We start from the raw sequence: 16,422 nt of genomic DNA, 5'->3' as shown, positions 1-16,422 counted from the left end.
ATGCGAGTTTCACTATATTTTTCGCTATTTTCCGTTCTATTCCCTTATTCGAGCAAGATTGCGAAACGCGAACGATCTGTCTCTCGTTGTCGTGGCGGTCGTGGCCTCTCCCCCGCACGCGGCACACGAGCGGAGCTGGTTGCCTCACCGCGACAACGACGCTCGTGTCCGTAATCGTTTTCGAGGCGTGCAATTGGCATCCTAATCACGGAGGAGATGAGCTCGGCGGAAGATTGCATTTGCAACGAGCGAGCGAGCGAGTCCCGCGAGCGGATCACGGTCGCGGGGGGATATGTCGCGTTGCATTCTGATCGCGCGATTGCGCGCACGTACGTGGACTATACTTAACGTGCGTGCCCGCGAGAGAAATATGACACGCGGCGATTTGAAATGAGCGAGGAGAATCTGCTTTATGCGGATTCCCTGCGCGTGTAGACGAATCATCGCGCATATCGTTCCTCTAGGTCTCGGTATTCATATTATAATCCGATCTTATGAGATCACCCATCAAAATCTACGCGTTTAAAGTTATATGACCTCGAGACGCTCCGTATGGTCATTTTTTTTTTACTGGACGGAGTCTTAAGACTGTCTACGACCAAGCTTGAGACGATCTTGAATAAGATCGTCCCTTAATTCGACAGATAAGGATTTGGATGTCATTCCTCTCGTTTGTGTTTTGTACAAATCAAATATCATATCTATGAGGTTTATTGAGAAAAAAAATGAATTTAATTCAATATAGTTTATATGTATAAATATTACTGCAATAAGTAAATCTATGAAATAAAATGTATAAAATTCATATTTTATAGGCGTGATTTTTACATTCGAATACATAGCTAATTGTGTGTAAGCTTCGTAGACATGCAGTAAAGAGCGGAATAGCATTACAGATTGTTATATATTGACAACTTTATAAAATTAATCTGCAACTCAAAAGAAAGAAATATTAGGAAGAACACGCGGAGACGGCTTCTCTGGTATTTCCCATTTCTTGCTTTGCTTTGTGAAATCCGTGATAATGTAGTAACGTCAGAATACGAATTAGAGATCTAACGTTTTAAATAACGTTTTAAATAAAAGCAATTCCGAGTGGTCGGTATAAATAAATAACATATAAATTTCTTCGTGGGTAGTCTAAAACATCTCGTAAAACATATGGCGGATCTCAATCGAAAAATTGTCCAACGGTGTCTAAATTCTTAACACGGACTTACGTCCCTCCAGTCCTTTCCCCTCCGTTCAGACAACGCTCGCCTTTCTGCGCGAGTCGCGCAAAAAAAAGATCTCCCTCCGCTCCCCCCCTCGGACTTGCATTTTTATCGGATCACTGTTAGATAACGAAAAAGCACATACACTTTCGGCGGATGTGTACGCATTTATAGCCACTAAAACCGCGCGCGGGCTTATTCCGGTCGATTGACGCATGCTGAATTTAGCAAATAAGTATAACTCCGAACTTTCTTCTGCTCTCAGATTTATTTTCAATATTGAAAGCCACGTGAATTTGTTTTGGATACGCGATATTGATTCTATAAAGCCGTGATCAGACTATACGGATTAGGATTGAGATTGGATTGAAATTTAATCAATCGGAATAAAGAAAACTAACTTCAAGTTTAGTGAACTTTGCTCTAATTGGTCAAATTTCAATCCAATCTCAATCCCAATCCGTAGTCTGATCACGGCTTAAACAGTGACTGTAACACGTTTTTATTAATTTTTTTTTAACTGCATTGGTTCTATAAAGTGAATTTGTGAATCAAGTGTTTTGATACGCTTATAACGTAAGCAACTCATTAACGAAATGTTCAAATCATGTCATTTGATAATTTGTACGCTATTATTTCGATAGCGAACAATGAAGACTTTATCTCTATACGCTCACGATAATCCTCAACAATTCGCAAAAAGTACAAAAAAAAAAAAACGGAAACATTCATCACGGTCGTAATCGCAGTTTAAGATACGTGATCGACAGCTGAAGTACATCGCGATCGAGGATCGAGGTCGAATTTTAGCCACAGCGGGTTTCCGACGTATTAAGGCTCAGTCACAATGAGAAAAATAAACAGGAATAAGATAAAGGAATAAGGAATAAAGGAATGTCGCATCTCACTTCAGTACACGTACGTTAAAGTGAGATGCAACATGCCTTATTCCTTATATTCCTCTTTATCTTATTCTATATTTTTCTCATTGTGACTGAGCCCTTAATTACGGAGATTAATCTCGTCGGATAGGCGCGTGCTGATGAACGCGGCTCGCAATACGCGCCGCATACGAATCGCAGACGAAATCGGCAGACTATAAAAGTTTTCTGTGCACTCGCGCCCACCCACACACGATCGGTACACGCATACGTGCGCGCGCGCGCGCGCTCGCGACACACACAGGCAACGGCACACACGCTCGCTCGTGCGCGGAAACAAAGGCGCATAGACGGCCGGCCACGAGGCTATGACGTAGATGGATCGCGATTCAACGGCGGATGTAATTACATCGCGAACGAGCCGGAAGTGGAAACGGTCCGAGCGCTTTTGCGGCCTAAAGAGCGGCTTTATACGCTCGAATTACGCCGATCGACCGCGATCGACCCGTCGCCGGCCGCCGCCTCCTCTCCGCATTGCGTTTGCGACGCGTATACACGCGACGGAGACATCGAGCTTCGCCGTTCTTCGCCACGCGAGAGAGAGAACGACAGCTTTCGGACTTGAAACTTTCGATCTCGGCGGAAGAGATCTCGAGAGAGAAATGACAGTTTGATTATTTTAAAGCGCTAAAAGATGACAAATTGATCGATCGCTTTATAAACCTGATCGCTGTTTTACTTTGAAAATAATCGAAACGTAGTTTTGTCCTCCTTTATCTCCTTGTCAAAAATAGAGTTCTTACCTCTGTGCCTTTTATTTATTTGTTAATATTATTTTATATATTATACAGGATTCAAAATATCTCTCTAGACAACCGTCTAATTTAATTCAAACTCTCCAGGATATCTTTAAAATACGTGCAACAAAGATTGAAATGAAATTACTCGTCTCATCCTGTTCTACAATTTAGATTAACTTTTCCTACAATTACGCACTGTATTTGATATTCCGCGAATTTGTTATGCATACATGTACCTTGTCGAACAAAAAATAAATAAAATTAATTAATTAAATTGATGAATTGATGGTTTTTACAATTAAAAATATAAATAAATTAATTTACCAAACAAAACGTAGATCGTCAAATATCACGCTACATAACGATACATAACAAGAAAGAGAAATAGAGAGACACCTCATCGATGGCCGATCGCGTTCGTGAGATTATAAAAATTAAAGCCGTCTAATCAGTTTCGGTCTCGCGCCTGACGATGATCGCAGGTAATGCCGAGGGAATCTCGTCCCGGGTTGCTGTTGACCCTGGTGTCGGTATTCGTCGGCCTGTGCGAGTCCTCCGCCGCCGGCGGAGCCGCGACATCCGGCGCCCAGCAGCCGCAGCCGCAGCCGCAGCGGCAACCGCAGCCGCAGTCGCAGCAGCCACATCCGCTCTGCGAGCCTGGCCTGGAGTTCTGGTCCGCCGAACGCGCCTCGTGCTGGCCGTGCACCCGATGCGCCCCCGAGCTCACCCTGAGCCCGTGCGCGATTCACAAGGACGCGACGTGCGGCCCGCTGTCGGCGCTCGAGCTCGAATGGTCCTTCCCGTCGTCGACGGCCAGGAAGAGGCCCTCGCGGGCCGACGACGACGACGGGGCCGTCACCTCGAACGTGTTCCCGCTGCTCCCCGAAGAAAGGACGAAAGAAGGGTCCTTCGTGGAAGCCGGTAATCTCGTCAGCCTCGATCGCGAGGACAACGGAAGCTTAGGCGACAACAAGCCGGTCTCCGTCTCGCGGGAATCAAAGGTAATTTTGGATTTTATAGAACTTTGAATCTTTGCTCTCGTAATTTCAATTACAGTTTTTATTTTAATACTTTAATTTTAATTGGTATAAAAACTTGTAGCTGGGATCGGAAAGCAGTTATCGAGAAAAGATTTCATGACTAATTTAATTCGATTTTATGGAAAACGGTACGATACGGACGTATACATTGGAGGGACTAATTTTTCGTTTCGATTAATTATAATTTTTGAATCGCGTTGATCAAGAATTAATTGATTTGTTAAAATCACTGAAGAAGATGACAATCCTCCGTTTGACGATTAATAAGCGTCGAACGATCGATGTGTGTTTCGAGTCGGCGATAGCTGGTAGCGCGCTTTCGCTCTGTTTAATATGCGGCGTACAGTCGCATTGCCGAATTCGGTTGCACTTCGCATCGTGTCGCGAAAGTAAATGATAAAAGATAAACTTTATCGGCGCGTCAAATAATTTCTTTCGAAAGAGACCGAGTTACAGAGCGGAGTTAACGTGGTGCGGATTAACATGTCGAATTTTATGACGCAGACGGCACACGATCCTCGGGAGAGGAGAAAATCGGTCGCCGAGGACAATCTACCGTGGGATTGGCAGACCGGCGCTCTGGTCCTCGCGGTATGCGCCTGCATAGTGTTCTTCCTGGTAGCGGGATGCTCAGCTCTCGTCTACGCCAGGCAATGGCGGCGAATGAAGAGGAACTTCGAGCCAGGTAAGAGAAAACTCGAGGGAAACATATGTAACATAACGTATGTTAACTCAAGAGAATCACTCTCAGAAAAATCCAAACTCTTTTTATTTGAATATATAAACGGACTCTCTCTTGAGAGCGTCCGCATCTCCCTTTTCCGCAGAATCCTGATGAATACGAGCTTCTATTGAGAATTCACTTCCAGCTATTTTAATGGGTTTGATTTTGCAATAATTTTTAATCGCGCACCCGGTGTCATTTTTTCGCCGCGTCAAGTAATTCGCGTAATCGGAATAATATCATTGTCGATCGCTATGCATCAGCGATGCTTCCCTCCGGAGATGGGGAAGACGGAGGATCCGTATCTCGCGAGGCAAAGGGAGCCGCACTGTCGGGACGTCGGTGGGAAATAATATACAGGTGCACGTATACACACACGCGCGGAGCGGCGAGAGACAGAGAGAGAGAGAGAGAGAGAGAGAGAGAGGGAGGGGGGAGAGACAAAGTCCCTTAAAATGCACGACGAGATTTTCTTCATTAGAGGGCCGATCACGGCCGTTCCTCACCTTGGATCGACCTACCGCGCCCGGATATGACGTCCCCAACGACGTCCAGCGCGCGATGCGTACCGTCACCCACGCCGTCCTCGTCATCGTTCCGCGTTCGCTACACTCCGAAATATAAGCAACAATTGTTGCTCGGATACGTGTCGATTAACGGTAACGACCAACTGGTTCGACTGATTCTCTGTTAGCTGTTTTCGGGATTGAAATTTCATGTAACTCGCTCATTTTTTGCGACAACGAAAACGAAATATTTAGTTTTGTGTGTTTAAGAGAATCTATTAAAATTAAAATCAATTTTAAAAAGTGAAAAGTATCATTATATAAATGAATTTATCGCGAGATTTATGCCGGTGGTAAAAGAAGCGAGAAAGAAGAGGTGGCTCGTTTCATTCATAATTTCGTTCATTCATTCATGCTTGATAGTAGAAATTGTACTATATAGAGCGAGTTATTTTCAATCTTTCCGATTTGGATCCATCCGCTTCTTGGTCGAACTTTACGTAATTTCAACTTCATGTGTGTGTGTGTGTGTGTCCAAGAAAATCTATCAAGTAATATTAAATATAATGATGTTAATGATAAGATTAAAATACGAGTAAAAAATAAAAATGGCCGACTAATAAATAGTCAACATTTTGTCTAGCTTTTCTTCGCGTTATATTTTCGAAATTGCTCGAAAGAATCCTTCGCTATATCAATCAAAAGATGAGTATGTTGATTCTTAAAACCTGATCGCGATATTTTTGCTCGTCTATTTCTTAGAAATAAAAGTTTATTTAACATAACTAAAATCGGACGTCTCGAAGTACATGGTATATTAAAAACTTGTCCGGATTAAATTCGAATTAAATGATTCCATCAAAATTCAAAAGCTCTTAGCCGACGTTGTTCGAGGGCAGAGTATAGCATCTGTTTTCGGGAGACACTACGTCGTACGTGTAATCCGTTAATCGCGGCTCACGTAAGGAGCGAATCGCGGAATCGCGTAACGACTCTTTCAGACACTCGACGGCACGCTGCAACGTGTGTACGACGTTACTATCTGCATTTGCATAACGAGCAATACGCAGAACTCCTCCTCCTCTTCCTCCTCCTCCTCCTCCTCCTCCTTCTTGCCTCCCTCTTCTGCGAGTCGACGTATCGCGCCACGTATCGCGTGTACGTTTGTGGGAACCGATTCAGCCACGTTTCGTTAATGAACGCCGTATGAATGAAGCCTCTCGTCCGTCCGGCGGGTGTGTGCGCGCGCGTGTATCGCCTTTTAAATCTACACTTTCGGCGAAACGCACGCCGCGCGTCGCAACGCTGTCGACGTCGCGTCGACGCGAAATATACACTTGCGGATAAATCGTACGTTGTTTCAGATTAATCTTGTAATATACGAAAGATTGTGATATTGTTGGCAAAGATTTATTTCTATAAACCGGATCTATAAATTCATCGACCAATTCGGGACCTGATGTTAGATGCTATACGTACATTCATCTTCGCCCTCTCTGTTGTTAATAAATTTGAACGTCACACGCGCCTTAAAGAAATCTCGTCGAAGCGCGTTTGAAATTAAACAGAGCCTAGCTCACATTATCTATCTACGAGTATTAATTTGCGTGAGAGATTGCTTATATTTTAAGTAAAATAATGCGACAGCTGGAGAGCACGAGAAATGATATGAAATTCGTTTCTGAGAGCGTCGGGATTACAACGCAATTCGGAAATTGTGCTGGATAAAATTCGCACTTTGGGCGAGAAACGAAAGAAAAGGGAATTACACGAGAAGCAATAAAATTATTACAACAAAAATCGTGATTTTACGGGACGAATTTCGAATAATATCCTCGTTTCGCGTTTCAGAGAGACGTCCTCGTATAAATATAACATTTCGAGGCTACTTCGAGCGTGTTGCACGCGAAATCCGTTGAATTTTATTGCACGTGCATTCCCATTAATATTTATTGCTCGCGAATTATGTACATAACTAATTAATACTAATTATACGCACGGTATAATCGCGCGCGCGCGCGCGCCCGCATGCGAGCGATTTATACCGTACTAACTTGATGCTTCGCTATACAGATATGTGTAACTACTTTAAATAAAAAATCAAGTCGATATCTCATCGGGCCTAAGAGACATTGAGAAATCCGTGAAAACATAATTTACCCCTTTTCACTTCCTTAGGGGCGGTCAAATTTCTAAAAATTCCTTCTTAGCGGGTGCGCTTATTTACGTCATGGATAGAATATACTCTCCACGAATTTCATTTTTTCTAAGTTTAAGAGCTTTGTAAGGTTTGGGCTGAGCATTAATGAGTCAGTCAGTCAGTCAGGACATTTGTTTATATATATATAATGTTAATAAAAGCGGTTGGAGTTAACGTTATTGCTGCATTCTACCTGTAACTGTAACTTTGATCGCACTTTATAGTATATATCATGGCATTATTGCCGGAAGCCCGTATTGTAAAAGCGGGTCGCGATCCCTATCATTCTCGTCAAACAACGGGAGAGCATTATACTTTTTTTTTTTTGCTACTTTTTCGTCCATTTTTCGCGAAATATTTATCGAAGTGCTTCAAGTTCCAATAATTATATTATGATCAGATTAAATGAATTAATGAATATATATATAATCAAACGGAGATAGGAGAAACTTTTCCTTGAAAAAGAAAGGACCGTAATGCGAACAGTTTTTCAATTATGACCGATTAGAAGTATATTAGTCTTGAATGTTACAAATGCATTTAAGATCTTATTTTTACAAATATATATACGTATGTATTATTTTTGAATTTTATTTGAATAAACTTAAGAGATATATAATGAAGTGTAAGATGTAATTTCGAAAAGATTATGTAAGCATATTGCGTTCCAAACTTTTGAAAAGACAATATTTATTTTACTTCTTCAACATTCCGCATATTATATATTTATATGCGAAGTTTTCGAACTATTTTATTCACATAAGTTGAAGAGAAGAAGGGAAAAACGACCTTATTTTGCGTCCACGCTTTTATAAAATGAACATGATTGGTAACCGTGAAACGGACGCTCGGTATGCGTGTGTAATCGGTACCGTTTGATTGCGGCTGACGGTCGGCCCACACCCGGTGCTTCTGATTATAATGAGCGGTCGGAGGGGCGAGAGGGTCGCGGACTTATGGGGATACCGCTCGAGCCGGGAACCATTAGGGGAACCGAACGTATACGCACCATGGGCCTCCGGAGAAAATCGAGCCGCATTCCACATTCCACAGACGTCCTCGATGCATTTCACGTCGACCGTATACTCGTCGATGCAACGGTGTATGCGTTGCAAATACATTTTTACGATGTCATCTCAAGAGATTTTGTTCGGATTTTATTTGCCTAATTTGTGTATATTAATCCAGACATTATACCGCACACACACAACAGAGATAAATAGTTGAAATATATAATTAATATGTTAATAGAGAAATATTTTCTAATTGATATATTTAGTAATGAAGGAGATCTCTGATGTAAAAAATTCAAGTTTTAGGCTGCAGCTGCATGCATGCTTTTATAACATTTATATAACTTTTGTTATTTGAAGAATTTATAAATCGCATCTCGAACAATTCTTTTCAAAATTGTTATGATTTTAAAAGAAAAATTTAATTATTTTCTCTAGGTCAATAATTTCATTTGGATAATAAATACATTTTGCGTGTAATTATATCGAAACTCATCATCAATTAATTTTAGTTTTAAACCTTTGTGCCCTGAAGGTAATGATACTTCCAAAATTATATAATTTATAGTTTTCATAATTGTAAAATCTAATTCTGATTTAAAGTAAAATTTCTAACGCGATTAGTACGACAGTTTATACTTAAAAAAATCGTAAAAATATACATATGTAGATTAAAACCTCTTGCGTTTGTATTAAATTTACACATAAGTAATAAATTTAATTTTTTAATATTTTTTATTTAGGCGCCACTTTCATAATTACTGGCACGTTTGATGAAGTTATGAGATCACTGACTGATGAATCGCAATTTTGTTGCAGCGGGTCTCGAGGAGATCTCGGCCAGGTTGAACCTGATGGTGAAGGCGGAGCTGGCCGAGCTGGTCGCAGGGGCACCGATGAGCCCAGGTGATCCCGAAACCAGATGTCAGTATCTCGAGAAGCTTTTAGGTAAGCGCGGTCAGAATTTTAAGACGATCCCGTTCGTAACTATAAATCCTCGCGACGACGACCACTTGACGTTACTACCCACGAGCGTTGGTCATCGCTCTACTCTGAGAAGCTGATATATACGTATAGATAGAGGTCGAATACTCGACGGCGCTTAGCGATAAAGATACCACACCCTTGCATCTAAGTATTTTAATTACTCCCAAACATCGAAAATGACACGTAATCGGTTGTCATACTTACAAAACTAAAGATGCACGTTTATTTTAAAATGTTTCAGCTATTTCAAACAAATAAATATCGCTATTTTATATTTAAAAAATTTTGCATTGCATATATATTGGAGAGCAAATTTTTGAGAATTTTACTCTCTCGCAAATCAAACGCCACACGTATAATTTGATTTACTTTCAAATATTTCAAAATTTTTATTTTAATATAGCTTGAAACATTTGAACGCGTTTCAAAGTCGTCTGTTTTACTTGCCAGCGTTACGCCGAATTTTCAAAATTTTTATTTTAATATAGCTTGAAACATTTGAACGCGTTTCAAAGTCGTCTGTTTTACTTGCCAGCGTTACGCCGAATTGCGTGAGAAATAATTTAAAATATCGGCGGGGGTGAAGTCGGGGCGTAAAATTCGGTCCTGCCGGGCCTGCGTCGTTACGTTACTACGCGTCGCGTTTTGCAATCAGCACTTCCATTGCGCGCGGCCGTGTAAGATGTAGTTGCGTGCACGTTCGCAATGATCATTTCGTGTGCCGAAAGGAAGAAGGGGCGAGGGGGGGACCGGACGACAAATGGACGGGTACGATCTCGCGAAGCGGCGGGGGGGGGAGGGGACGGCTGGCGATATCAAGCGCGCAATAAATTCGCTTAACTCGCACCGCACTTGAATGAGCTTCACACGCGCGCGCTTCACACGGGATGACCGTGAAGTACCGTCCAGTGGTCGGCACGCCGGAAGTCTTTGTTTCTCTCTTTTTTTTCGGAGTATACGCCGCATAATTAAATATTAGGCGCGCGAATCGATCTGTTCGGGATACTCGGAAATCTCGATCAACTTTAATTAATTAGAATTTTAGATTGGCGCGATTAAAAATTCGGGGATAAACGGGGATAATCGGTCGTGCCTACAATGTAGCGAGTGGGCGCGACGTTCGGGACGTATCTTCCGGTATATACGAAGGTTTCCATGCGTGCCGGATTATATGCGGGAGGTGGCGGGCGAAGGGCGAGAGGTTCCGCGTTGACACACATACTCGGCACGTGGCTCATTATCGAGCTTTCATTCAGCGCATTGTTCCTTTACGCGTTCGTTTCCGCTACGATACGCGATATTTGCATAATACGTAATATCGCACGTTCCGCATTTTTGCCGCGAGGAGGGGGGAGGGGGCAAGGAGGACCGGGGGTCTCGAATACAGAGAGAAGAATAGGCGAGCACGCATGCGATAATTATTTATATCTTCATTAATATGGATCTCTTTTTAATCTTGCTGTTATCGCCTTTTGAGTTTATTAATTCTGATGACTTGCAGGATTATTTATTATACATCCTATACACAGAAAAAAAAGAAGTGTAAATCAAAACTTATGTGTGTACTCAAATTAATGCGTTTATTGTTTCGTACATACGCAACAATCTATATAATCTTCTTATAAGAATCTCAACTTTTTGTCTCAACTTTTTTTCTTGGTTGAAACTATATAAAGTGACCATTTAAATAAGTTTTCTTCACTTAACGCAATTTATATCTCACATTTCAAGCTATCCACGTTGAAACTAAAAATATTTAAAAAAATCAAGAATTATATTCTTTTTTCCTGTGTAAACATCTTTTTTCCCCTCGATTGGGAAATAAACATTCTCAATCGCGCGCACACACACGCACAATCTTAATTTCACTCTTAAATAAATTAAAGCTTTAATTTTTTTAACGAAAACTAAAGAGTCTTTCCTAAGCCGCGACATGCAAAATTAAACGCTCGGGCGCGTCTCATAAGACTGAAAATGCGCGTCAGGCTTTGCGTCTTGATGAATTATACTTTTACCGGAATTTCCGAGACGCGTTAAGTTCCGACCTTCGGGCTTCGGCGAAACCGACGCGCGACGCCGCGCTCTTCCATAAAATCCGCGTCGCATCCGCGCGCGTGATAAATCTCTCGGCCGCTCGGCGGATCGCCGCGGGCAGACGCGCGCACGTGCGTTACGTCAGAGCGCTGATTTTCAACATGCGCTCGCACCACGCCGCGTGATATTTTTGGGAGGCCGGTGTGGCTGCGTCTGCGCTAGTCTGCAGTCTGCAGTAGACGGACGGATTTTTAAAACAGACGAGACGGGACGGGACGAGACAAGAGCTTATAGCGCTGCGTGAGAATTATTTATTCGCGCGCGAAAACAAAATGACGCGATTGTTCGGACGTTTATCTGCCAGCTGCCTTCATTCATCCGCGCGGCGCGACTCGACTCGGCTCGGCTCGGCTCGGCTCGGCGCTCGGCTTGACGTCGCGCGCCGCGCGCCGCACGCCGTGCTCTAACTTTAGCGCGCGCCAAAGTCGCGCCAGCGCCAGCGGGTTTGTGGATAATAAGCACGGTTTATACGGGATAGTACGGTAAATGGTTAAAGTGTTTTTTCAAGAGCGAGATTGTTTGCTATTCTCTGCCGGAAAGTCGAGCTTATTAGATTGAGCAGATTATAAGGCCCACGCTCTCTCGCGTGCGTGAGAGAAAATTTTCAGTCTATCGTCGAGCCTCGGTATACGTAACGACGGCCAACAAATGGGCAGGATTGTAAAAAAGAAGACAGATATACGTAATTAATCAAATATATTCTTTTCTGTTTTTAGTGATTTTTCTTTATTTTCTTTTACTGTGTTTTTTATCTGCGTGAGATTTTCGTATTTATTGATTTTTTCATCTATTACCTGTATTTATTTTCTTTTCTTCTATTCTAGCTTTATGTTACCAGCCTACAGGATTTTAGGAGAAGCATGAATTTTTAATTGTGTAAAAGGACAATTTCCCTATCATTTAATATGTTATACACAGTTGAATTGCCCGTTTCTTCTAAAACTGACAATTATTTGTGTGAAGATAATAGAAAAAACGATAAATACAAATAATAGACAAAAAAGGATTATGGAGAAAATGTTACGCAAATGGAATATATATGAATATATACAATATTTCATGAATGAGAATATATTCCTATATATATATTTTTTTGTTGAATATATTTACATATATATTTATATTCATAAAGAAAATATAATGGAAATATAAGTGAAAGAGATATATCACTTAAATCGAAAAGTAGTTTAAGTTTGCATTCCTGCATGAAAGAAATATTGTTCACTTCGTAGCTTTATATACCTTGCTAATATTTACTTTTGCCGTACTGATAGCCATCGTTACACGCTGGCGCGTAAATGCCAGAAACACCAGAGAGCCGAGTCAAGAAATTCAAAATAGAAAAATTGAAGGGACTTAAACGGGATAAAAGAAAAGAGAACAAAACGCCAAACTTTACTATTGTGTGATTGTTGCAAAATTGCCATCATTGAAATTTTCCACCGTGACATATCCGTATGCTGCGATTCGTAAGACCCTAAAACGAGTCGTTCCGCGCTCTGCGGGGTGGGGGGGGGGGCATCGTGCCGCGGTTCGCGAGGGCGGTTCGGGGGGCTTTCGAAGCCACCGAATTCGCCATTGCGCGCCGCCTTGTTGCATTTTCGAGTTTGACGCGCGTAAGCCGCGCGAGCGTGAGCCCGAAAATCAATCCGTCGCCAATTTTAGCAGCGGCCGGCGCGCGGCGCGTCAATATATACGCCACGCTCTCGGCCGGAAAGCGAGACGGGGGATCTCTTTTCCCCCGGCGGAATATTTCATTGCGCTCCCACGCCTCGGAAGTTGTATTTATATGTGGACCGGCCGCTACCGGAAGCGTAACGCGATGTACACGGTGCTCCCGAAATACATACGACACGCGCGTCCGACGCGAGTCGAATCGTGACGCGCGTCCCGCGTGCGTCCGTTCCTTCGAGCCTGATTGCCGCCGGGGTCCACGCTTTAATTTTTCGAGTTTTCGGAAGATTCCCCAAACGAGCAAATTATGTTTTATCTGACGGAGAGATTCCTTGATAATTACAACTGTATATAGGCGCTTAAATGAAGTACCGATATCCAAATGTGCTACAAAGATAATTTTTTCGCGTTCAACACGGTTCCCTTTTCGATTACTTATATTTATTACGTCAGCTATATCGCATCGGCTCTAAATTAACTCGAATTTCCAAGTCGCATTATAGGAACGACAAATTAACGCGGCGCGACAATTTTTCCTTTTCTCTTTTCTCGAAAAACTCTCCGAGTTCGATCAGTTCGCTTGAATCGTACAATTGTAGAGTAAGAGAGTCTCTATCTCCTCCTATATAAATATGATCACAAACCGCGCGACGCAAATCGCGTGTGCGTGAGACCCCCTGTTTCGAAACGCAGAGCCTCTTCTCCCTACGCTCGCGCTTGACCGACGGACCCGGTGAGGATTCGTTTACTCTGCTTGCAGACCGGAAACGAGAGACTCCGGTGGTGGCGACGGTGACGGCGGCAACGGCGGCGGCGGCGGCGGCGGCGGCTGCGGCGGCTGGCTGGCCGGAGGCGGCGGCCGGTAACTTGTACATCGAGGAGGGGAGCACGACGACGCCGAGGAGTAAGCGATCGCAGATCGCGCGGATTCAGCGTAATATTGAGACCATTCTCAGTCACAAGACGAGTCAGGGCGCCGATTGATCGAGGGGGTAGATCCCCTCCCATCCGGGAGATCCCCTTAGACCCCCGTTGCTCGGGGTGTTCGCGCGCCACATTTTCACGAATTTATATAGTGTCACCTTGCTGGTCCTTGCACGAAGGAACGCCCGAACTAACCGGAATCGGCGCTCCTTCCGCGAGGATCCTTCAACGAGGATCTAATAAGGGATATCTTAGCAGAATCGTTTTTGCGCCTCCCGAACGTGTTTCGAGTCATCCTCGCGAGCGGAAGCAACTCAGGAGGAAAGTTTCTGAGACGCCGAGATAAATGAAAATTATGAAATTTTTTTAACGTATAAATTAATTTCACGCTCGCGTTATATATGTATAATTTGTAGTTTTTTTCCGTGGAAAGACACGATCTTGCAGAATCAGATTCTGTCGGCTGTGTCTTCAATTCGTCCATCTTTGACGGAGGATTCAGCACGTTCGGAGGAACGGGAGCTAAGCATTAGGCCGAACTGCGTCAATTTTGTAACTCGATATTGTTAAGTGTATAATGTAGTGTAATTTGTTACGACAACCAGGCAATCGAATACTCACTTTCGATCGGCTGCGCCAACGTTTGCTCTCGATTGACTAAATATTTTTTGTCTCTCTCCGGTGCATATTACAATTACCGGAATGGGGAAACGAAATAATTGCCTTATTACACAGTTCAACGTAAAATGACTTTTTTTCCGAATACCAGAACGAGAATAGACATTTTCTATATAATTTTTTGATACTGAATACGAATCTTTCCGTTTCAGCGGTTTCCAAATTGCTCCATCACGTTACAATTTTAAGAAATTTGCAATTAAAGTTGCTTTTTTATAACTTTAACTGCAAATTTCTCCAAGCTGTGACGTGATAGAGCAATTTAATATACAGGGTCGTATTCAGCATCCAAAAAACTACAGGAAATAATTAGTTTTGTTCCGTTTTTTTTTCTTTTTTTTTTATTGAACTTATGTTATAATTCAATAACCAATATCGCGATGTGATCAATCCTCAAAAATGCACTTTTATATTCAGATCGAACGAATCTTCGTCAAGTTTCCCGCAGAATTTAAGTCATATAAGTCAAACTTCCTCTGTTTGATTTAAACGCGCGATCCATTAATTACAACTTTATATATCTCAGAAGTAAATTCCCGCGTTCTCACTTCAATTAGACAATAATAACAAGATGTGTATATTATTAAATGGTGCTACGACATCTAGATGATTATATTGGACGGTGCAATTTGATCATTCGAGGAATGATCGATTAGGGAAGTCATTCTAAAGCAGTTAGTTGTCCAGCATCGTTGGTGTGACTGAACCGAGATTATTTTATATAAAAGAAAGAGAGAGAGAGAGAGTGCAATAGTAACGAACAAATTGAAAGTTTGTCGCTGCGATCAGGTCAGATTTATATAGGTGCGACTTCTCTTGTTCTCTTCTTGTTTATTTCTCTCTGACGAATTAATAAAACCGTCGTGAGGAGGCGACCTATCTCCCGCGCCGTGTCCCGACGCTCGAGCGCGACTCGAGCAACGAACGACACGGCCGTATGTCCGAGGGATTCTATTTCTCTCTTTCTCTTTCCGATAGCTTTAACACGCGACGAACACTGTAATATAAAGCGCTTCTATATTCATACACGCATGATAACGCAAGCAATAAAGTAAGATTATAACATATATTCATCGATGGGCTGTTTTATTTCTTTCCCGGAAACGATGGGGACTAAACGCATGGAATCTTGCGATATCCGGTAAACGATGCGTATGCGAAATATATATGTGTAGGACGTCCAAATTTAGATAAGATGTGAGATTTATATCGAAGAGTCAACTTTTCTTCAGGAAGGATGCAAGAACGCGAACAAGGCTATTATTTCTTGTAAACTTGCTAGTCCAATTACTTGTTCGACTTTAGTGAAGCACAAACGGACATTCTGTCATTCATTTTTGAATATATTCTAACTGAAGCTTTAGAAGATTGTTTTTCACTCCTTTCAAGTAAAGCGCGAACGACATTTCATTCAATTTTGAATCTTAATTTTCGCGCGAAGACCCTTCTATTTAAAAAAATTTGTAGGTAGAAAATTATCCTTCGTTATTTTTGCTAATAAGTATTAAGTCAACAGAACAAATATAATGCTATATGTATATTACGCGATACTACCAACCGCTATTTCTAGAACACCATGCGTAAAACAACATCGCCTAATATAAGTGCTGAGAGATATGGACCAATTAATTTTACCACACATGTACAATGTCGCTATTATTACCGAAAAGTTATTGCGCACATTACT

General features: G+C 42.2%; 1 protein-coding gene across 3 annotated transcripts in view; it reads left to right on the top strand.

The window, feature by feature from the left end:
- The window catches only part of Wgn (Tumor necrosis factor receptor superfamily member wengen), a 29,872-nt gene extending 14,070 nt beyond the window's left edge, over window positions 1-15,802 (top strand). For all 3 annotated transcript variants that reach the window (XM_077411906.1, XM_077411904.1, XM_077411905.1), the window contains 4 exons: window positions 3,378-3,896; window positions 4,440-4,620; window positions 9,198-9,326; window positions 13,894-15,802. In XM_077411906.1, coding sequence (XP_077268032.1) covers window positions 3,381-3,896; window positions 4,440-4,620; window positions 9,198-9,326; window positions 13,894-14,117 — 1,050 coding nt within the window. In that variant the 5' untranslated portion in view covers window positions 3,378-3,380 and the 3' untranslated portion in view covers window positions 14,118-15,802. The remainder of the gene's footprint in view (window positions 1-3,377; window positions 3,897-4,439; window positions 4,621-9,197; window positions 9,327-13,893) is intronic.
- Window positions 15,803-16,422: the final 620 nt, after the last annotated feature.

This window comes from Temnothorax americanus, unplaced genomic scaffold (assembly GCF_048541705.1).
Source record: "Temnothorax americanus isolate GAGA-0224 unplaced genomic scaffold, ASM4854170v1 Scaffold3, whole genome shotgun sequence".
NCBI classification, from domain to species: domain Eukaryota; kingdom Metazoa; phylum Arthropoda; class Insecta; order Hymenoptera; family Formicidae; genus Temnothorax; species Temnothorax americanus.
The sequence above is the reverse complement of the archived record's forward strand: the minus strand, read 5'-3'. Positions and strand labels throughout refer to the sequence as shown.